This window comes from Brassica napus, chromosome C3 (assembly GCF_020379485.1).
Source record: "Brassica napus cultivar Da-Ae chromosome C3, Da-Ae, whole genome shotgun sequence".
NCBI lineage: Eukaryota > Viridiplantae > Streptophyta > Magnoliopsida > Brassicales > Brassicaceae > Brassica > Brassica napus.
This window is the reverse complement of record NC_063446.1, coordinates 27,496,613-27,519,726: the sequence shown is the minus strand read 5'-3', so window position 1 is coordinate 27,519,726 and position 23,114 is coordinate 27,496,613. Positions and strand designations below refer to the sequence as shown.

Genomic DNA, 23,114 nt, shown 5'->3' with positions numbered 1-23,114 from the left:
GAACCCAGAATAACAAAACGCAGGAACCCTAAATTTGAAACCGATTTTAAAAAAAAAAAAAAAAAAAAATTTGGACCATTTCTCGATTTGTGCGTGTCATCCTTGCGCAGGGGCCATGCTAATCTTCTCTGTATCGTTCCAATTTTATCGGATGTACCCGAAGGGACAATTATCTTCGTGACTCTGTCGCCATATAAACAGAGCTTCTTCTCTTCGTTTGAACGATGTGGGACTGTTCATGTCGTGATAAGGTTTAATGGGCTTGATCAGATTTTAAAGGCTTCACTTTTGGCCTATTACATTCTTTTTGTCCGCGTGCTCATCCCCCTATATGCCATGTATATTATTTGTGAAACATTACAACTTCTTTTTGTAGCCACATGTCATCACTAGAATGATTCTTAGAATTACTAGAGAAATAGGTTGGTCCATCTAATTATATAATAATTTTTTTATTAAACTAACCATAAATTCATTATTAATGTCAATTATTATTTCCTTAAATAAAGATTACAGAATTGCCTAATGTGGGTAAAGTATATATGATAATTAATGATTTTGAATAAAAAAGATCTGATAAAAAAATGTATCTTCTATCAAATTTGTTTAATTTAAAACTATTAAAATAACTTAAAAAAAACAAAATAACCATATTATAAAAATTTAGATTTTTCTCTATATTTTATATTTTGAATTTTAAAAAATGACTATAAATTACTAAAATTGTTAAAAGTCTCACATTCAAATTTTGCGATCCATGGTTTAAAATTTTTGTTATGACAAAATACAAATGATTACAAAATCATATAAGTAAAAGTCTAATTTAATTAATCATTAAGATTTAAAATATATATGTATATATATATCATTCTAAATTAAACTATAAATCATATTGAATAAATAAATATTTTAGTTTCAAAATTTACTTTGAATAATTTTTTTGATAAAAGTTTTGAACTAACATTGATAAATTTTTTTAAATTATCAATTACTAAAATTATTAGTCCCACAATAAAAATTTTGTTATCAGTAATTTAAAGTTTTTGCTATTAAAGATACACATGATCAAAAAAAACATATGAGTAGAAAACACCATTAAAAAAAATAGACATTAATATTAAAAATATACTATGTATGTTAATATCATTTAAATTTAATTACATATCCTATCAAATTTTTTAAAAAAATTGTTTGTATTAATAAAATTGATTTATACGTTCACACCAATTTTATTATATATGTAATAGTTACTGACTTTTAATTATTTAATATATATTTATTATTTCATAATATGTAAGAACATATAATACATAAAATAATTTATATATATAATTTTTATTCGGCGCAAGGTGCGGATCTTAATCTAGTTACATTATTATTTAGTATACATTACTTTTAGTATGAACAGCTCATTACATTATTGATCACTTTTTCCTGACACTATATGATCCCAAATCTTAAAAAAAAGTGGGAATCTTTTGTTTTGAATAATTGGTTTATGGGAAATAACTATAGAAGATAAGAAATAGTGACAAAAGTGCATAGATGATAAATTATTTGACTAAGAGTTTACACTGTAAACACATATGTTCAGTCGACATGCATTTTAAACTATAAGTTTCGCCACCTGGTACGGCAAATAGAAGGTAAGAATAAGGTTGTGCACACTGTAACGATATATTTCGGAACATGAATTAAGTTACATTTTTCTCTTTCAATGTTACTATATATGGTGAGAAAATATCAGTTCAGCACTTGTTTATCCCACTATATAAAAGGAACTATTTTAAGAGATTCTAAAGGGTGCTACATAGACAGAAATATTCCCCACCAATCATTTTGTCACGTCATCACGGTAAGAGGGAGCAAATTTGGACATGTGGCAACACCTAATTAATCACCTTGCGTTCACAATTACGTTTGGAACACACGACTCTACATTTGGACTTTTAAAAAACGTATGAAAGTAACAGATCACACCCATATTTGGAAAGAAAGGAAACACGGCCCATTATTACTAATTATCTCCTCAGCCCGGCACGGCCCACCTCCATGTCACAAAGCAGTCGTCTTCTCGATTGACCTATTTTCCATCGCCTATGTGCCATTAATCCTCCTCATTTTCTATATTCGGTTAGCTTTCCCGCTATGTCGTTTTAATTTTTCTTTTAGCACCCTTTGGGAAATCTCTATTTCATGATACTATAAATAAGGAATGAGAGTCTCTCCAAACCTCAGAGCTTCAGCCTATTCATTATACTGCTACACTTTATTTAATCAAAGCCTGAAACAATGATTTCACCATTGATCTCAAGTTCGATTCCTCTGGCTCTTGGATAGGAGGAGAAGCGAGGAGGAGAGTGGTTGTGAACGCCACCTTGAAGCATGGAGAAGCAGGGTCGAGCCGGTTAACTACGAAGGATCAAGAGGTGAGCAAGAGTCAAGGAGCTTCGAAAGATGGAAATGGATTTTCAGACATCATCATCATCTTTATCATTTTGTTTTGTTTGAGAAATCAAAACAAAATTATATTCAGACTAATACACAGTTGTTTCATGTCCCAAAAATAATTATTTTTTTTAAACATCATTTGTAGGTCAACTTTACCTCAATGCTATTTCTGGGACCCATTTTTATTTTGACTGCCGCAAGCCAAAACCTATTTGTATACATGTATTTGTCCATATTGGCATATTCTGATTACATACCATTTTCAGATTTTCTTTCAAGCCCGACAATGAAGCAATACAGTGGTGTGAAGAAGCTGGAACCGGTAAGTACTTCAAATTTATGATTATAAAAATCGCTCTGCCTAAAAGGAAAAACAAACAAAATTTTGATAGAAACCCACATTGCAGGTGCGTTTAAAGAAGGCAATCACAACTCCGAATGAATACTCTATATCCCAACCAGCCTTTCAGTTCTCCTGTCACCATTATCTTCGTTTTAAACAGAAGTTTGACTTCAAAAAAATAGAATATGTCAACAATACCCATAAAGACATAATGTTCTTTTTCCTAAAATAATTACATATTTTTTAATAAACTAAATCATCTTCAACTTGGTTTTATTTAAAATTATACGAACTAAACTCCTACATAATAGACGTTTCAATACCGGTTAATGTTTCTCAGTACGGGTTTTAAATTCACGAAAATAAGTTCTTTAAATTGTACTCAATCTCACATAAATTAACAAATTTGAAGTCATAGTGAAAAAAACTATGCAAAAATCTAATACAAAAATTTATAATCGTGTTTCTAATATTGCAAACTTTTGTATACATATATAAATTGCCAAAAATATTTTAAATTTGCGTATTGTGATTGTGTATCTCTAAATTGAAACCATATTTATGTATAGATCTTAATATTCTAATGTATCCTATTTGTCTTAATGATTTACAATTTGTAGACTCTAACTAAATTTGTATAAAAAAACGTTTCAAATAAATATCAGACTAAAAAAAAGTATGAAAAACAACACTAAATAATTTTTTTTAAACACTAATATTGCAACTTATACTAATATCTAAAATAATTTAGACGCAAAGTGTTCAACAAAATATCATAGAAGGAAACAATTAACTATTAAAAGAACTAAATATTATTTGCTGTAAAAAAAAAACTAACTATTATTCCCAAACCAATATTACATAACCATACGTCCATACAACATATACTTTACACTACAACCAAAATCAAACCACAAAATGTCAAACAAAATCCCAAAACTGGATGACCTACAACATATCAAACTACCAGCTATTCTTTATCAATATGACCTGCACCATTGTCAAAACTTAGATTATCGTAATCCACTTATTAGGAACACCTAAATCAAAGAAACAAAACTACATCTAACCAATAAACTCCGCGCGAAGCGCGGACAATCCCCTAGTTTTTATAATTTAATCCTATGCGCTGTCGCTAATCTATCATATCAAACAAATGATTTTCCATCGGAAAATTGAATTAGTGTTGTAATTAATCACTGTAACCTTGATTAAATCCACTTTCGGTGAAAAATAATAATAAAATTGTCGACAATTTATCAAATTAGGAAATATTAGGTAGTGATTGTCTCTTGGTTAAATTATCAGTCTCCACCATTAACTGCTGTATATATCTTTATATTAAATATTTTGTGTATATACACGTAATATATAGTTTTATAAAAGTTCAAAAATAGCATGGTGGTCAATATTTATCAGGGCAAAATCTAGTACTCTGTAGAGTTTTGTTTTAACATTGATGTACATATTTTATCCTCAGTGATACAAACACTATTTCTAATCTAACGATCACCTATAGTAATTTTGACTGGTTCATGATTGCAAACTGAATCTGCAAAACCAGTCGTATACCGAAGCATAAGATAACTTTTATATTTAAAAACAAACTATAATGTGATATAAAATACACGAACTCTGAAGCAAATCATTGACTTTTTGTACTCATTTTAGGATTTATATAGTTTAGTATTTTTGATCCTACAAATTGATTGTGTTATAGATTTCGTGATTATAAATATGTTTCTCAATTGTTTATCTAAAGATCCAGAGACCAAAATGTCCAACTTCGGATATTGTAGATCACCGGTTCTAAAATCAAAAAAGTAAATACAACTATGATTTTGTATTTGATGCAGAAAGTTTTAGTAAACCATAATAAATTCCTTTAAGAAAAATGTATATCGTGGTTCCTTTGACAATCATACCAATTTAGAATATTTATAAACAAATATAATATATTGATGATCCAAATAGAATAAAAATGTTATGTGTAAACATTTTCCATAAAATGTTGAACAAAAAAGACATGTTATATAAAACATATATGTAATATGGTAAATGTTATATATCTATAATATAAAATATATGTAAACTATTCATTTATATTAAAAAAATTACATCCGCGCGGATCAAAGGCTAGTACGTAACTAAAACCGATGCCAATCAGAATTAAAAACCATAAAGACATTGTAGCCTAATGGATTGTAGTAGTGTATCATCCGGATTGCATGTTGTTTTTTTTTTTTTTAACTCTGGTATCTGGACAGCCACATTCTCAACTATCCCCCGTAGGAGGTCCAGCGCTCCAACGGAAAGGATGTTAAATCCGCTGTGGCCGGGGCTCGAATTCGTGATGGCGGATTGCATGTTGTTGACAAACCTAGATCAAAATCAAAAGAAATGTATATTACATTAATTAGTGTTTAAAAAAAATACTATTGTTTTAAAGTAAATAAAAAGACTGAAACTGAAAGGAAAAAATATAAACGAAAGCCAAATCGGATTGAACATTTCCGAAAAAAAACATGTTGATATATTTTTCTGACTTCTATCCAACTTTACTAGAGACGATAATTACAAGATACATACACGGCATTGTATGCAGTGTCTATTGTCCAGTTCTGTCGAGCGAAACCATGTCGATTGCGTTCAGTTGCGTATATGGCTTGTGTGCCGTTTTCATCCCTCATCTGTCGCTTTCCTGTCGTTTTCCTCACAACCTTTGTATTTATTAGCACACTCGACCAAGTATGGCCACCCACGTGTGACCCTATTATCAATCCAACTGGCTCTATTCTAATTTATTTCTGCCGCTAATATGTAGCCACATAAGCAAATCTGCCACAACAGTAATTTAATTTAATTCAATTTATTTTACGTTTGTTTGGATTTGGGTAGTTTGTAATTTGTATAAATTCTTACTTCTACTGCCTGGTGTTAGCTTGGTTGTTTGTATCTGATACCGAGATTCGGAGCCAGTTTGAACCAAAAATCTGAATTTGTATCTGATATATTTATACTGAGTTTAAAACGAATCATTTAAAATGAATTTTGGATATCTGATTCTGATTCATATCCAAAATAATAATAATAAAATAATTAAAAATATAAACTATTAAACTAAATGAGTATTCAAAACCTAAAATACCTGATATAATTAATTTTATATTTATTTTGATCAAATTGTAAAAAAAATACTTGAATTCCAAAGTATTATTAACATAATCTAAAATGAGTTCAAATCCAAATAGATATCATACAAAGTTATATATTAATCCAAACTCAAAATATTATCAACGGGATCCAAGCAAACATATATTCCCTCTTGAATGGAGCGGAGGTTGAACCGATAAGAAAAACGAATTTGTTTATTAAAACGAATTTGTTTATTAAATGCGTTTGAGCTTCCAAACACCATTTTGACTTATTAGACACAAACCACTGAATTCAGTCAGAGCACGACACGAGTCCAAGTACTAGGTGTAAAAAGAGTTAGCGGTGCTGATGATAGTAAGATATTTGTTGGCGTTTTGTAGATCATATAACAATGATGATGACTCGTAATGGTTCCAACCAAATATAAGTGGTTCAATCGATCAGCAGATTCATGTTTCAGTGCTAAATCAAATGAATTGGAATCTAATATAAAGGTCAAAGTGGTAGTACTTACGTAATAAAATTGAACGGAAGATCATGATGAGAAGAATGCCATTTGTAATTCACTTTTTATTCATGTTTTTAATCTGATAAAAATTGGATTTTTAAAATTTTATGGGACAAAATAATCACTTTATACCAAATTGATCCTTTACTTCGTCATATAAAATTTAGTACCTCTTTACAAAACACTTGATTAACCCACTAAACTATTCATATCAAATTACATGTATACTTTTGTTTTATATCTTGGTATTTTAAAACAAAACATGATTTATGGCGCTTCACTTTTTAAATAATATTAAAAAATTTATGGGACAAAATAATCACTCTGTACCAAATTAATCTTTTAATTAGTCAGATAAAATTTAGTACCTCTTTCAAAAAATACTGAATTAACCCACTAAACTATTCACATCAAATTACATGTATAGTTTTTTTATATCTTAGTATTTAAAAACAAAACATGATTTTTGAAATAATACATATTTTTTAGTCTGTATTTTTTTTATTCAAAATAAGTAATGAATGATATTTACCCCGTATTAAAATAAACATTTGTGCATCATAAATTTCTCATGTTTGTCTAGATGTATACTCCTAGTCCTAGAACAAGGGAACACTTGTAACAAAACAGAGAAACTAAAATGGTTTTTTTAATCGATTTTAACCTTTCTTGATTTTTTGCAAAGAGATCAAAAGATAAAAAAAAAATCTATCTAAAACTCCAAAGTCGAAAAACTTTTGTTATCAATTTCTGAAATCCCACTACCATTTCCTTTTCATTCCGTACAGGGACACACTAACTCTTTTATTTCTAATTTTTCAGGGGACAGTAAAAGGAAAACTCTTTTATTTCTAATTTTTCAGGGGACAGTAAAAGGAAAAGAAGCTTTCTATCACATCAGTGTTCTAAAATATGGTCTAAGCGGACGTTTAAACAGTAGCCAACCGTACTGTTTTTTTATTATACAGTGTTTTATGCGGATTTATATAATTCGGGCGAATAATAGCGTTTAAGCGAACATTATGCGGTCTACGCGGACGCCTAGGCGGATTTTAAACATTAATATTCAAAAAAATAATCTATTAGTATTATTATTATATTTTATTAATGTTATTATTTATATTACTTTTACTTATTTTATGTATTTATATGATTGTAGATATTAGTATAATTGTTGCAAAATCATTTTAAATTTATCATCTTTATATATTTAAAATGACTTTAATTTTTATAATTTAAAACTATTTATATATGTTAAACTATATAATTATACATAAAAGTGGATTTAAAATATATTTATGTTCAGTTTTTTCTAAAATAATGTATATATATATTAATCTTATACTTATATTTCGTGTAAAAGTATATATCCGTATATAACCCGCTTAGGCGTCCGCTTATACGGCTATGCGCTATACAGTCATCTAACGGGTAATGAATGTCTAGCGCGTTTTAGAACACTAATCACATTATTGATTTTGTTGCTTTTAGCAATTAACACAAATCTTATCTCACCAACTCACATCACATTCTTATCACACGGGTCACAAATACTTATATATAGCATGATTACTGTGGGGTTTTTAGAGTGGAGTTCTTAACGGAATATAAGAACCCGTCTCTTAACTTTTAACTAAAAAAACTAATAAACGGTTCTTAGAGCATCATTAACGCAGGGTTCTTAGTACAAGGTTCTTAGCAGAATATAAGAACCCGACTCTTAACTTTTAATTTGTACTAAGAATTCTGCGTTAATGATATTCTTAAATATCTTATTTAAGAACCGGTTCTTAGCTTTTTTAGTTAAAAGTTAAGAGACGGGTTCTTATATTCCGTTAAGAACCCCAACCTAAAAACCTCCCAATAATCATGCTCTATAAAATCTCAAAATCTTTGCATGAAATAAAATGAAATTTATAGTTTACAAAAAAAAAAAAAAGTGAAATTTACACGTTGCTACTTTCTTCTTCCGCTTTCTCATACACTCGAAAATACACACCTGATAGGCTGATATTATTATTATTTTTGTTTCATTAACATTTTATTATTTATTTGCTCAAGTCGTTTACTTATTACTCTCACCTCTCATCTTCTTCATCTATGCTCGTACTTGTCACTCGTCTCTACTCCAAATAAAAAAAACTCTCTCCAATCATGGCCCTTGATTCCACTGACCGGCGTGACTTCGTCGTGAAGATTAACGGCGAAGAGAGCGGAGCCGTCGGTGCTACAGGGTCAAGCAGCAATGCAGACGGAGGCAACTTCTGGAGAGAGTCGAGCTACGACTTTTGGGATGGTGAAAAAGGTAAGAACGATGATCAAGAACTCGACGTCGGTGGCGAGAGTTTCCATTTCAGACAGCGGAGATCACGGTCAGATGATTTGTCTTATCCTCCGGCGAAGCAGAAAACTTCCGGCGGAGAGATCTCTCTCGACATCGACCTGAACACGGCAGAGCTTCCGAGCAACACGTTGCCGGCGATCTCAGAGACCTCTTCTCCGTTCACGGCGAAAGGAAAAGCCGACGCGGTGAGAAGGAGACAGAACAGAATCTCACTCGGTGGGAGCAGCGACGAGGAGAGCCGTCACTACAAGGCCAACAGAGACGAAGCAGAGGTCGTGAAGAAACCGTTCCTGAGGAGGAACCAGACGAAGTCAAGACTTATGGATCCTCCAACACCGACGCATCCAGCTATCGACAAAACAGAGATGAGATCCGGTCGGAAAACCGGTTTTCTCGGAAAAAGCCCTAAACCGGGGACTCCATCTCGAACCGGGACGCTGGAGGAAGACGAGGAGGAAGATCCGTTTCTGGACGAGGACTTACCGGACGTGTTCAAAAGAGACAAACTCAGCATTTGGGTTTTGCTCGAATGGATAAGTTTAGTTCTGATAGTTACCAGTTTGGTCTGTAGCTTAACGGTACATAGCTTGCGGCGCAAGACATGGTGGAAGCTAGACCTGTGGAAATGGGAAGTGACGGTTTTGGTGTTGATTTGCGGGAGACTTGTCTCGAGCTGGATAGTGAGGATACTCGTCTTCTCCGCCGAGAAGAACTTCGTTTTGAGAAAGAGGGTTTTGTATTTCGTCTACGGAGTTAGAAAGTCTGTACAAAACACCTTGTGGTTAGGGCTCGTGTTGCTTGCGTGGCACTTCTTGTTCGATAAGAAAGTGGAAAGAGAGACTCGGACCACTGCCATTAGGTACGTGACTAGAGTGTTGGTCTGTCTCCTTGTTGCAGTGATCATTTGGTTGATTAAGACACTTCTGGTCAAAGTTCTTGCTTCATCTTTCCACATGAGCACTTACTTTGATAGAATTCAAGAATCTTTGTTCACTCAGTACGTGATTGAAACTCTCTCCGGTCCTCCTTTGATGGAGATTCAGAGAATGGAGGAAGAAGAGCAGAAAGTGACAGACGATGTTAAGAGTTTAGAGAAACTGGCTGGAGCTAAGTTGCCTCCAGCTTTAAAAGCGACGGTTAAGAGTTTTATGAAAGCCGGGAATGGTGCGAGACTGTCTCGGGTTGGTTCTGACAAAGAAGGAGATAGTGAAGGGATAAGGATTGATCAGTTGCAGAGGATGAATACAGACAATGTGTCTGCTTGGAACATGACCAAGTTGATGAATATAATACGGAAAGGCGCTCTTTCTACTTTGGATGAACATATACAGGACACAGTTGAGGAGAGTGAGCATGCTACGCAGATAAGAAGCGAGTGCGAAGCAAAGATTGCTGCTAAGAAGATTTTTCACAATGTCACTGAGCCTGATTCCAGGTATATATCTTGAAGTTGATCATAAGTGCATAGACAAGGGAAACACTGGCGTATCACTTCAAAGTTTTTAAAGTTAATATCCATAAAACAAAATTTATTAAAATTCTTACTAAATTATAAAATTTTAGTATGGTTTGCTCAAATCTTGAAATTCTTTTTATCGGGTTTTAGGTACATACATATGGAAGACTTCTTGCGGTTTCTGTCTGAAGAGGAGTCTGAAAGAGCCATGGCTCTCTTTGAAGGAGCTTCAGAGAGCCTTAGGATCAGCAAGTCTTGCCTCAAGAATTGGGTGGTAAGTTCTATACTAGATATATGTCAAGATTCTTTTCATATGCAAAACAGAGTTTATCTTGACGTTTTTTTTTTCACAGGTTAAGGCATTTAGAGAACGAAGGGCTCTGGCATTGACCTTAAACGACACAAAGACAGCAGTGAACAGGCTTCACCGCATAATCAATGTGTTGATTAGCATTATAATCATTATCATTTGGCTTCTTATACTAGGAATCGCCACAACCAAGTTCTTGCTAGTCTTAAGCTCTCAGCTACTTCTAGTAGCCTTTATATTCGGAAACTCATGCAAAACCATCTTTGAAGCCATCATTTTCCTTTTCGTTATGCACCCATTTGATGTTGGTGACCGCTGCGAAATTGACGGTGTTCAGGTTTGTTCCCTCCTAATACAATAATCTGCTGGACTTATTAAAATATTGTGACATGGTTCTAATCTTGTTGTTTCTTTTACCAGTTGGTTGTGGAAGAAATGAACATATTGACGACTGTTTTCTTGCGGTACGATAATCAAAAGATCATATACCCGAATAGTGTTCTTGGGACAAAACCTATAGCTAACTACTTCCGAAGTCCTGATATGGGAGATGCGGTTGAATTCTCTGTTCACATAGCAACTCCTCCAGAAAAGATAGCTGCTATTAAACAGAGAATAATCAGGTTAGTTAAATTCAGACGCTAAGATCTTGAGGCTATAGACATTTTAGTAAAAAAAAATAATATTTTCTTTACAATTTAGGAGGCTATGTCTATATACTAATTGGTAAAACGTTAAAGTCTCAAGGCCAATCTTTCATTTGGTTTCTTCATGCAGTTATATAGACTTCAAGAAGGATCATTGGTATCCGGCACCTATGATTGTGTTCCTAAACATGGATGACTTGAAAAGCGTGAAGATTGCGGTGTGGTTGACACACAGAATGAATTTTCAAGACATGGGAGAGAGATTTATAAGGAGAAGTCAATTACTAGAGGAAGTTGGGAAAGCTTGTAGAGAGCTTGATATTGAGTATCGTTTATATCCTCAAGGCATTAATATTAAAAGTTTCCCTCCGGTGACTCCGGGTACTTCTGACCGCCTGCCTCCAGCTTGTTTGCATCAACGCGGTGCCTGAACTGTAAAGACTTGTTGAGCAAGGGAAGTAAGGGATTTTTCATTGCGCGTAAGCAAGCAGAATATGATTTTTGTGTATGTATATATATATGTATGAGTGGTTTGGTAACAGTTTTCTATTCTCTGGAAGTAGTAATTTGTGATTCAAGAATAAGTATATAGTGATTGAAATGGGGTTCAAGACATTTTTGATACTGTTCTAGTACATGGAGGATTGGGACCAGAAATGAAGACGCAATTAATCACAATAAAAGCTTAAGACTTTAGATGAAACAAGCTCAATTATAAGAGCATCATTAACAATAAGTTTCTCAAACTCAGTATCGACACATTAATATATTAATATCTTAAAGTGATTTAATTAAGTAAATTTTAAACTTCTCAAACTCGGTATGTCAAACTCAGTATCTACAATTGATAAATTAGCATCGTTTATACACAATAAAACCATATTTTTGTTTCCAAATCGTATAAAAAAATTATTGTTAATTTCTTGTTCAATATGGTAAATCAAACCTAATTCTAATTGCTAAATGGATTCCGAGATATATCCGCTAACTCTTTTATTTTTTGGTGCAAAATCCGCTAACTTATCAGTCTAGTTAATCGCCCATTAACAACCATATTAACACTAGTTAAATCAAAGCATATATTTTCGAGTCAATTAATTCAAACTAGATGTCGACCCGTGCAACCGCGCAGATTTTTGTTTTCATTTATTCTTATATAAATATTTTGTTTTCAATTCTAAACCTTCTCTATTAAAAGAAGAGTATCATTTTTATCTACTATAGAAGTCTAGGTCCATATATTCAAATAATTTTTTTATTGTTTACATTAGTTTATTTGATGTATAACATTTCTAAATAATTATAAGGATATATTAATAACAGATCCATTTTAGCTATAAATTTAAATTTTAGTTTTAGGAATAACAAAATCTGTTGAGAAAAAATCTAACAAAATCTTTTTAAAAATTTAAATATTCTTTTAATTAATGCACTTATTAATTTCACAATTAGTAATATAATATTATTATAAATTAATTTTAGTTAAATTTTTATTATAAACAAAATAATGAAATTATATGCTAATTTTATAAATTTTATAAGTATATTATACATTATATTAAAATAGAAGTAATTAATGAATTACATATTAAAATTATGTTTTTTGTGCAAAGTTATGTTGAATTGGTAAACCAATATATTTTGAAAACTACTTTCATTAAGATAAATAAATAAAATATCATTCACCGTTTAATGACTAAAATATCATTCACTTTTTAAAATGATTAATATTCATAAATTAAGTAATAATTTTTACAAAAAATAAAATTGTTAACATATGTTAAATTTTAATATTTAGAACTATATATCATCTATTAAGTTATTTTTAAAATGACAGCAATATATTATCATAAATTATTATATACAAAATAATATAAAATTTTATATATAAATAAAATGTTACCTGCACGGGTGTGTAGGTTAGAATCTAGTTGGTATATATTATAATATATATGTGTCTATTAATTTTTAAAACATAATAAGTTTACGGTATATTTTTTTATTGAATAGATTGTTTTAAATTTTTATATGTATTTGTATCTTCTTATATATATATATTTTTGGATTATTATTTCATTATTAAAATATTAACTATATATATAAAGATTAGTAAAATGTTGTTTTATAGTCATATTCAAAAATTAAGAAATTTTTTTAAAAAATAAACTTTTCGCTTCATAGATTTATGTTATCGAGTAAATAATTAAATATTTAGTTTTTGTTTAATTTTTAAAATAAGCTATATAGTTTAAAATTTGTTTTCATTGGTTTAAGATAGTAAAAATTAATCATTGTTAGATAATATGATTTTTGTTATTAAAAAAAATCTTTGTAATTTTAAAAGTTAACAGCGACAAATATTTAAATATTTAACATATGTAGGTATAGTATTACAACATTAAAACATAATAAGTTTACGGTATATTTTTTTAAAATATTAAATTATATCTATTTAATTTATACTATTTATAAATCTAATGTATCATCTATTGTTTAAATCCAATAAAAAAAATTTGTGAGCCCAAAATTTAAATGATAAGATTACAAATTAAATGTAACATGAATTTCTAGAAATATGTCTATTAATTTCGTTTAAAAAAAAATTATAGATGAATCAAGATTGTGACTTTTGTTTTAATATATAAAATATCTACGAGAAGGAGGACCATTTAAGCTCGAATTCAAAACACATGTATGAAATTTTGCAGCGGCTCACAGCATGGACACAAATCTGCCGTTAGTACCCTCCACCAAGATCTGTGGACTTGTAGTACCACATATTACAAAATAAGGGAGGAATTTAAAAATATCAAAAGTAAGGAGGTGAAAAACCAAAACATGGTGGTATAATTAGGAAGTTCTATAAATACGTAAAAATAAATAATCCGGAAAAATTAATATTTTGTTTAGCGACCATTCCTTGTTCTATCCACTTCCGGCGAATTGGAACATAAAAAATCTAAACTCTTACGTATATAAGAAGCTCTTTTTAAAACCATCACATGGGGTGGTGGAACTAATCTTGTGTAGGATAAGATGAGCACCGGACTGTGGCTGCAGTGTCAAGACTGTGTAAGGAGCATGAACATAGGAAGGAGAAAGCTCAAATGAGAATCTCTGTAGAATTAAAGCCAGAGCCATCTTTGTCTCCATCAGAGCAAAATTCTGGCCAATGCAGATCCTTGGTCCCCACCCAAAGGGAAAAAAAGAGACTTGCCCCTTTGTTGCCTTTGAGACACCGTCTTGGAACCTCTCTGGCTTGAACTCCGCTGCATCTTTACCCCATAGCTGTATGTCGCGATGGACTAGCAGAATAGGTAGATTGATCTGAACGCCTCCTGGTAGTGTCAGGTCGCCTAGCTTCATCTCTTTGTGAATGGCTCGGGTCAGCTGCGCTGCTGGAGGATATAGCCTAAGGACCTCATAAAGAATCATCGTCATCTGTTGGAAGCATTCAGCAAAATCATCATAACACAACAAACGTACTAACATTTTTTTACTGGTAATTATCTCAAATAGTCATTTTTAAGTTTTTGTCACAAAAATAATTTTCGAGTAAGAAAATGACCAAAATAACTATTTTTATTTTGAAATTTTTAATATATATATATATTTTTTTTTTAAATTTGAAATCATATCCAAAAACCTCACATTAATTCTAAATTCGAAGTCTAGCTTAGTAAACCCTAGGATAAAAGTATATTTTTACTTTTTAATAAAACTTATTCTGGTCATTTTCTTCATTGAATTGCTATTTTTTGTGAAGATAAATTAAAAAGGGTTATCATAGGAATTTTTATTATTATTAGGTTCTTCTTACAACTTTGAGCTGGTTCAAGCCTTCTGTGTCTGGTTCTTTGTCTCCAAAAACTTGCTTCACTTCTTCCCGTGCGCGAGCTTGCCAGTCTTGATGCTGGCTTAACAGAACCATTGTCCAGACCAGAAGTACTGAAGTTGTCTCTTGTCCAGCGAAATAGAACAACTTACACTCCTCCATCACATCTTCAATGCTCATTTCATTTCCTTTAGCTTGCCCTGAATTTGATTCAAGAAGTATACCTAGCAAATCGTCGCTTGGTGCTTCTCCAGCTTCTCTAGCCCTTAACCTTTTGTTAATGATTCCTCTCAGTATAACATGGATTTCTCTGGATGCTGCCTTCATCCTTCTATTATCCTTTGTTGGGAGATAACTATAGCAAAAAAAAGAAAGAAAGAGTATTTAACAAAACATGATTCCTTATTGACAAAAAAAAAACAAAACATGATTCCTATATCCAAAGCATTAGATGCAGACAAGTTTAGGTTTCTTTTATTACAGATATCCAGCGATGAAAGATTTCAGAAACGTTAGCATCATGAGCTGTGCTAGTTCAGCTTGGAGCTCAAATATCCTCTGTCCTTCTTTGTAGCTGCTGCCAAAAGCAGTACGAGAGATCACATCTGCAGTCATGCTCACAAGCCCTGGCCACACGTCCACCTCACATGAGGATCCTTTATCCAAGACTAATTTTTCCCATTTGCCAACAACCTCGCTGCAGCTTTGGTGGAACGCAGGTACCATATTCTACATATAGAAGCAGAAGGAACAAGTTGGACAGAGCCAAATGAACACAACATTTTTTTTTTGAAACACCAAACTTAGTTCCATTAAATCAAACTTTTTCTACTACTACTACTGCAATATAATGAGGAACTTTTCCATCCTTTTTAACTAAAAGGATAAAAACCCTTGCAATAAAGTTCAGAAAGTCAATGCTTGAATACGTCAATATAGCATTCACAACAAAGGTCGGACAGCTGAAAGATAGTCACATAAAGTAGTGATATTGAGAACCAGTTCTCACGTACAAGAAAAACCGAAATAGTCTTAATTAATTGCATCTTCAGGCACGTACAAATCTATACAGACCTCACCACAGAATAGCAAACTGGTGAGAAGACTGAAACTGATACTCAGCAAAGAATCCGAAAACTTAAAATCAATTAACAATAATTGGATTGGATACTAACATATATATGTTAATGTCTCCAACTACCAGTGTGAGACTTAATTCATTCATTAACACTTCCTCACGAACATTGAGCTGTTCTAATACCATGTTAAATTCGATCATGATTGTAAGAAGCGTATACCTTGATTTTCTCAAGGTGGAATGCTGGGTTGATGATTCTTCGGTGTTTCGCCCATTTCTCACCATCATACTTAGCGAGTCCCTTGGCTACCACGTTACGCAAAGGGAACGTATGTGGCTTCTGGAAATCATAAATTTTGTTGAACACTTCCTTGATTTGCTCAGGATCCATTATAGTGATGGTTGGTGTAGTTCCAAGCCATGTAAAAAACGTCCTTCCTGTTTCAGAAACACACAATAGTTCAGACCTTTTCTTGATCATGTACTCTACAACAAAGAGGCCAACTATACAACATTTAACATATATACCCTGATTCTTGAGCATTTCGAATGGAAAAGGCATGACACGTGGTGAGATATCATCCGTTAGTTTGATGGGTTTGGAGCTTGCCTCCATCGTCATACTAAAGTTTCTCTTTAAATCGCCGATGAGAGGCGTGTACGGAGTACCGGAGAGACCTTGTCTTCTCAAGTAACTCTCAAGCATCTTTGGTCTAAACCATACCAACTTTAAAGTTCTCCATGTCCACCACGACACAAGAACTATAGCTACTGAAACTGTTACTAACGCAACTGATATCTCCATTTCACTCTCAGAGAGATGGAGAGTTTTCTAATATTCTCGAAATTTTAAAGATTGAGCAATGTTGGCGGATAATATCGCACGTTGTCTTACCCTTAGACTTTTAGTACCATACATTATGTGACTAGGTCGCATGCCACGTGGCGCAAGAAGCGAACTTCAATTTGTGTGGAGCTATATTGATAGGCATGTAACGTACGTCAATTACTTTACGTTTCTTTGCAGATAATAAATTGTATTTATCTGTGTATTTAACTGTTTCGGATGATGATAAAATGATTCGGAATGAATCATGTCTACAATGTACTCTGAAAATCAAGGTTGCACGGTCTCTTACAGCGTTAGTTCAGTGTTCATAGTTTTATTCTTGTTATATTCTCTTATTCAAGTTTTATAGTTTTTGCATAAATATTGTTTCATTGATGAATTAATTTAACAATTTATTAAAAAATCAATATTGTTCAAACTTCTTATTGTTTTTGTAACACTTTTTTAAGTAGCTAATAGCTAAACCAATGTACGAATCGGATTTAGGGTTTTGCACGTACGTTTGTATTGTGGTTCTTTTGTATTGTGTATTTGTTTAGTTCTGTTAGAATCATAGCTCAAAGGGTTTTCATCTATGAGACGCTTGTTCTGGCATGAATACATAAACAATATTTTTGAGTTTTATTATGATCTGAACTCCCTTTTTCATCACTCCAAAAGGGGTTTATCCGTTAAAGAATTATAGTTTGTGTAGGATAAGATGAGCACCGAACTGTGGGTGAGGTGTGAGGACTGTGTAAGGAGCATGAACATAGGAAGGAGAAAGCTCAAAGGAGAATCTCTGTAGAATCAACGCCAGAGCCATCTTTGTCTCCATCAGAGCAAAATTTTGGCCAATGCAGATCCTTGGTCCCCACGCAAAGGGAAAGAAAGAGACTTGGCCATTTGTTGCCTTTGAGACACCGTCTTTGAACCTCCCGGGCTTGAACTCCTCTGCATCGTTGCCCCATAGTTGTGTGTCACGATGGACTAGCAGAATAGGAAGATTGATCTGAACGCCTCCGGGCAGTGTCAGGTCGCCTAGCTTTATCTCTTTGTGAATGGCTCGGGTCAGCTGCGCTGCTGGAGGATATAGCCTTAGGACCTCATATAGTATCATTGTCATCTGTTGGAAGCATTCATTAAAATCATCATAACACAACAAACGTACTGAAGTCACTTGCAAATTTTTTAATTTAGTTTTACTGACCACTTTGAGCTGGTTCAAGCCTTCCGTGTCTGGTTCTTTATCGCTAAAAACTTGCTTCACTTCTTCTCGTGCACGAGCTTGCCAGTCTTGGTGTTGGCTTAACATAACCATTGTCCAGACCAGAAGCACTGAAGTTGTCTCTTGTCCAGCAAAATAGAACAACTTGCACTCTTCCATTACATCAGTGCTCATTTCATTTCCTTTAGTTTGCCCTGAATTTGATTCAAGAAGTATACCTAGCAAATCGTCGCTTGGTGCTTCTCCAGCTTCTCTAGCCTTTAACCTTTTGTTCATGATCCCTTTCAGTATAACATGTATTTCTCTGCATGCTGCTTTCATCCTTCTATTATCCTTTGTTGGGAGATAACTACACAAAAAAAAATAAAGACACAACATGATTCCCATCTCCAAATATAATATATGCAGACACGTTGAGGTTGTTTTTTATTACAGATATCCAGGGATGAAAGATTTCAGAAAAGTTAGTATGATGAGCAGTGCTAGTTCCCCTCGGAGATCAAATGTCCTCTGTCCTTCTTTGTAGCTGCTGCCAAAAGCAGTGCGAGAGATCACATCAGCGGTCATGCTCACAAGCCCTGGCCAAACGTCCACCTCACATGAGGACCCTTTATCTGTGACTAACTTGTCCCATTTGCCAACAACCTCCTGCAGCTTTGGTGGAACGCAGGTACCATATTCTACACACAGAAGTAGAAGGAACAAGTTGGATAGAGCCAAATGAACATAACAGACATACTTAAAGGACTATAAAGTTCATTCTAGGTTATGGTTTAAGAAGCTTAAACCTTGATCTTCTCAAGGTGGAATGCCGGGTTGATGATTCTCCGGTGTTTAGCCCATATCTCACCATCATAAGTAGCGAGTCCCTTGGCTATCACATCTCCCAAAGGGAACGTATGTGGCTTCTGAAAATCATAAATTTTGTTGAACACTTCCTTAATGTGCTCAGGGTCCATTATAGTGATTGTTGGTGTAGTTCCAAGCCATGTAAAGAAAGTCCTTCCTGTTTCAGCAACATACACCACTTATACATTGTTCAATAACCTAATCTAATGGAAATAACTCAAAAGTTTTATATCTCGGAAATACATGAGCCACTTATACATGCTACTAAGTATGAAACTGTTTATGTTTATGTTGTAAATCATTTATCGTGAGTTTTGATACTATATTATCTGTATTATTAAAATTGAAGTACTGTTTGGAAACATTGATAAAAATATAAATGAGAATTGTTTGGAAATATGGAAAGCAGTATTTTTAGTACTTTTTTATTTACACATTTAGCCATTAGATTCACAATAAATAAAGTATTTCCTTTTTGTAAATTTTTTATTTGCAGATTCTGTCACTGCATTTCAAATAAATTTAAATTAATTAATTATAATTCCAAAGCTTATCGAACCAAATCAATATTCATATAATGATCATTATTAATATTGACAAATATTAACTAAATCGCCTGTAGTCAAATATAAAAATTTCGAGAGTTCAATTTTTAAGAAAACTAAATATCATTTATATTATTAAAACTGAAGTACATTTTGATACTGCTTGGAAATGTGGATAACAATATAAATGAGAATTGTTTAAAAACATGGATAACAATATTTTGAGCACTTCTTTTTATTTACACATTTAACCATTGCATTTATAATAAATTAAGTACTTCCTTCTGTATTTATCTTTGTTTACCGATTCTGCCACTGCATTAAAATCAACTTAAATAAATTAATTACAATTCCAAAGCTTATCTAACCAAATCGATATTAATATATTGACTATTATTAATATTGAACGAATATTAACTAAATCGCCTGTAGTCAAATATAAAAAATTTCGAGAGTTCAATTTTCAAGAAAACAAAATATCATAAAATTAATAATAATTCATAGAAAACTAATACAAAAAATTAAAAAAATTTAGTATATTGTTTCATTTTAAAAAAATTAACAAAAAAACAACTGGTTAATATTTTTTTTTTTGGCATCTCAACAGGTTAATATATGAATAGTAAAATTACATCAAATTGCATCAAGTTATAAATTTTTTAATATAATATTATATACAAATAAAAAGTTATTATCAAACATCTATATTATAAAATAATATATTATACTCTATATGTAAATTACAAAACATAAAAAATATACATGACATTTTTTATAAAACTAACGGTTTATGAGTTTATGTTGAACACAAATTAAATCAAACATCCGTGTGGGGAGTTCTAGTTAGTATTAAGCCTAGTTCAAGGTCAAAAGTCAACTCAAGAGTAAGAATTGCCACAACATTTATATATTGTCAAGTCACATTTTACTTAAACCATGTGGGACATTTAATATAGACCTTTTCTTGATCCGGTACTCTACACCAAAGAGGCCAACTATACAAAATTTAACATACCATGATTCTTGAGCATTTCGAAGGGAAAAAGAACAACACGTGGTGAGATATCATCCGTTAGTTTGATAGATTTGGATTTTGCCTCCATCATCATCATCAAATCGCCGACGAGAGGCGTGTAAGATTACGAGAGAGACCTTGTCTTCTCAGGTACCTCTCAAGCATCTTTGGTCTAAACTGTTATATATTTAAGTGAATGAGTGCAATATTATATATGAACCATTGAAATTGTTTATAATGAACAATTGCAACTATATTGAAACCTTGCAACCATTAATCATTGCAACCTTTGGTAATTAACCATATTGATAATTGCAATCCAACTCTTTACTAACCATTGCAACTCTTCATTAACCTTTGCAATTTTTGGTTTAACCATTGCAACTATTGGTTGTAACTCTTCATTCTCTATATAAGGAGGTGTAAGAAATAACAAATGGATATAGAAAAAATCAAAAACTAATAGTTACTAAAAAAGAGAGAGAAAAAGATTCATTGTTAAAAGATCATCAAAGACTTTGAAGAAACACATATAAGCACTAAAGCTTTATTTGTTACTCTCGTATCTTAGCCTAGAACAAGAGTGAGACTTTGATTGTCTTATCCTACAAAGGGATTTCGTGTAACCCAAGGTTTGGAATATGGTCGAAATACTCTTTAAGGAAAGCACGGCGATTCAATCATTATCCAAATATATAATTCACAACTATTCGGGTTACAACCCTAAATAACCAACAATCTTAAAGAGTATTTTTCTTGTGAATTATGAGTGGTGTATCGGTGCGAGAGATGACATCAAAGTTTGGAAAGTTAGATAAGTTTGAAGGAGTAGATTTTCGGAGATGGCAATAGAAGATGCATTTTCTCCTCACAAATCTGAATGTAGTGTATGTTCTAAGCATGCTTATGCCTATTGTACCGGAGGATGCTGAGAACGAGTCTCTGGATGAGACAAGGAAGCAACTTAAATGGGAAAACGATGATTACATATGTCGTGGCCATATTCTCAACGGTATGTCAGATCCTCTCTTTGATGTTTATCAGAATGTCGAATCCGCAAAAGAGTTGTGGGATGCGTTAGAATCAAAATACATGGCTGAGGATGCTTCTAGTAAGAAGTTCCTTGTTAGTAATTTTAATAATTACAAGATGTCTGATTCTAGGCCAGTTATGGAGCAATACAATGAATTGCTTCGTATACTAGGTCAATTTGCACAACACAACATGAAGATGGACGAATCCATCTCAGTATCGAGTATCATCGATAAGTTACTACCTTCATGGAAAGATTTTAAACACATATTAAAACACAAAAAGGAAGAGTTGTCTCTTGTACAACTTGGCAGCCATTTGCGCATAGAGGAATCTCTAGGGGCACAAGAGGGAGAAAAACCCAAAATAATGAGGCTGGTACTTCTTTCATCAATATGATGGAGGAAGGTGTGACTTCTAAGAATAAGAATAAGAGGAAACGATCCTTTAACAACACTTACAATGGATCTAACAAAAAGTTTAAGAGCATTTGTTGGAATTGTAACAAGCCGGGTCACTTAAGTCGTGATTGCCGAGCAGGGAAGGATAAAAATAAAATGGGACAAAACCGTTTGGGACAAGTGTCTAAGGACCAAGGTCCATCCACTCATCAAGGTCAAATCTCTGATTTTAAACTATATTCTAATGTGAATTATGTATCAAAGATTTATGAAGCATTTTATGTGCAGGATGATGAAGTGGCATGGTGGATTGACTCGAGTGCAACAACACATGTTTGCAAGGATCGTGAATGGTTCTGTAGTATGAGCAAGTTCAAGATGGATCTGTACTTCATATGGGAAACGAGTCAACTGCCCCTATCCTAGGTCGTGGAAAAGTGGCGTTAGAGTTTAGTTCTGGAAAACCCCTTGATCTCAAGGATGTACTTCATGTACCCGGAATTAGGAAAAACTTAGTCGCTGGTAGTGTTTTAAATAAATGTGGTTTTAAACAAGTGTATGAATCCGATAAGTATATATTATCGAAGTGTGGTGTATTTGTTGGATTTGGATATTTCTGTAATGGAATGTTTATGCTTAATATTAATAAAGTTGTCAATTCTATTTATATGGCAAGTTCTAGTAAAAATGATTCATTTCTGTGGCATGCTAGATTATGTCATGTACACTATAATCGTATGATTAATATGTCTAAAGAAGGGTTAATTCCTACTTTTGATATAAATTTAGAAAAATGTAGTACTTGTATGTTCACAAAAATAATTAAGCAGCCATTTAAAAGTATTGAAAGAAATTCGGTAGTGCTAGGACTTATACATAGTGATCTATGTGATTTGCATGCTACATCATCTTTAGGAAACAAGAAGTATTTTGTCACTTTTATAGATGATTACTCTCGTTTCTGTTATGTGTATTTATTACATGCTAAAGATGAGGCCCTAGATAAATTTAAGATTTATAAAACTGAGGTTGAATTGGAACAAAATGGTTTGATTAAGAAGTTACGCATTGATAGAGGTGGAGAGTA

At 32.6% G+C, this 23,114-nt stretch overlaps 2 protein-coding genes, 1 long non-coding RNA gene, 1 other non-coding gene and 1 pseudogene across 4 annotated transcripts; 2 read left to right on the top strand and 3 right to left on the bottom strand.

Annotated features, from left to right (window-relative positions):
- Positions 1 to 64: 64 nt before the first annotated feature.
- LOC125584948 lies at positions 65 to 167 on the bottom strand. The gene has a single exon (XR_007321844.1). It is a non-coding gene; the product is annotated as a U6 spliceosomal RNA (small nuclear RNA).
- Positions 168 to 8,528: 8,361 nt separating this feature from the next.
- Positions 8,529 to 11,830, top strand: LOC106436738 (mechanosensitive ion channel protein 5). The gene is made up of 5 exons (XM_013877688.3): positions 8,529 to 10,237; positions 10,409 to 10,532; positions 10,612 to 10,905; positions 10,989 to 11,191; positions 11,346 to 11,830. The coding sequence occupies exons 1-5, from the start codon at positions 8,613 to 8,615 to the stop codon at positions 11,644 to 11,646; spliced, it is 2,547 nt and encodes an 848-aa protein (XP_013733142.1). The 5' UTR covers positions 8,529 to 8,612; the 3' UTR covers positions 11,647 to 11,830.
- A 2,214-nt stretch (positions 11,831 to 14,044) lies between these two features.
- On the bottom strand, positions 14,045 to 17,016 carry LOC106436737 (cytochrome P450 72A15-like). Its single transcript, XM_013877687.3, has 5 exons — positions 16,657 to 17,016; positions 16,349 to 16,566; positions 15,532 to 15,779; positions 15,036 to 15,405; positions 14,045 to 14,656 (listed from the first exon to the last, which is right to left on the bottom strand). The coding sequence occupies exons 1-5, from the start codon at positions 16,931 to 16,933 to the stop codon at positions 14,183 to 14,185; spliced, it is 1,587 nt and encodes a 528-aa protein (XP_013733141.1). The 5' UTR covers positions 16,934 to 17,016; the 3' UTR covers positions 14,045 to 14,182.
- Positions 17,017 to 17,092: 76 nt separating this feature from the next.
- Positions 17,093 to 18,169, top strand: LOC125584505. Its single transcript, XR_007321422.1, has 2 exons — positions 17,093 to 17,250; positions 17,673 to 18,169. It is a non-coding gene; the product is annotated as an uncharacterized LOC125584505 (long non-coding RNA).
- LOC106436736 lies at positions 17,573 to 19,892 on the bottom strand (annotated as a pseudogene).
- Positions 19,893 to 23,114: the final 3,222 nt, after the last annotated feature.

Bases quoted from the DNA above. Each gene is read 5' to 3' on its own strand.
- LOC106436738 (XM_013877688.3), top strand. From the start codon at position 8,613: ATGGCCCTTGATTCCACTGACCGGCGTGACTTCGTCGTGAAGATTAAC. The intron at 10,238-10,408 runs GTATATATCTTG...ATCGGGTTTTAG, and splicing joins GTCACTGAGCCTGATTCCAG to GTACATACATATGGAAGACT. The intron at 11,192-11,345 runs GTTAGTTAAATT...TTCTTCATGCAG, and splicing joins ATTAAACAGAGAATAATCAG to TTATATAGACTTCAAGAAGG.
- LOC106436737 (XM_013877687.3), bottom strand. From the start codon at position 16,933: ATGGAGATATCAGTTGCGTTAGTAACAGTTTCAGTAGCTATAGTTCTT. The intron at 16,567-16,656 runs GTATATATGTTA...TTTCTGAAACAG, and splicing joins CGAAATGCTCAAGAATCAGG to GAAGGACGTTTTTTACATGG. The intron at 14,657-15,035 runs GTAAGAAGAACC...TGCTTCCAACAG, and splicing joins GCTTGAACCAGCTCAAAGTT to ATGACGATGATTCTTTATGA.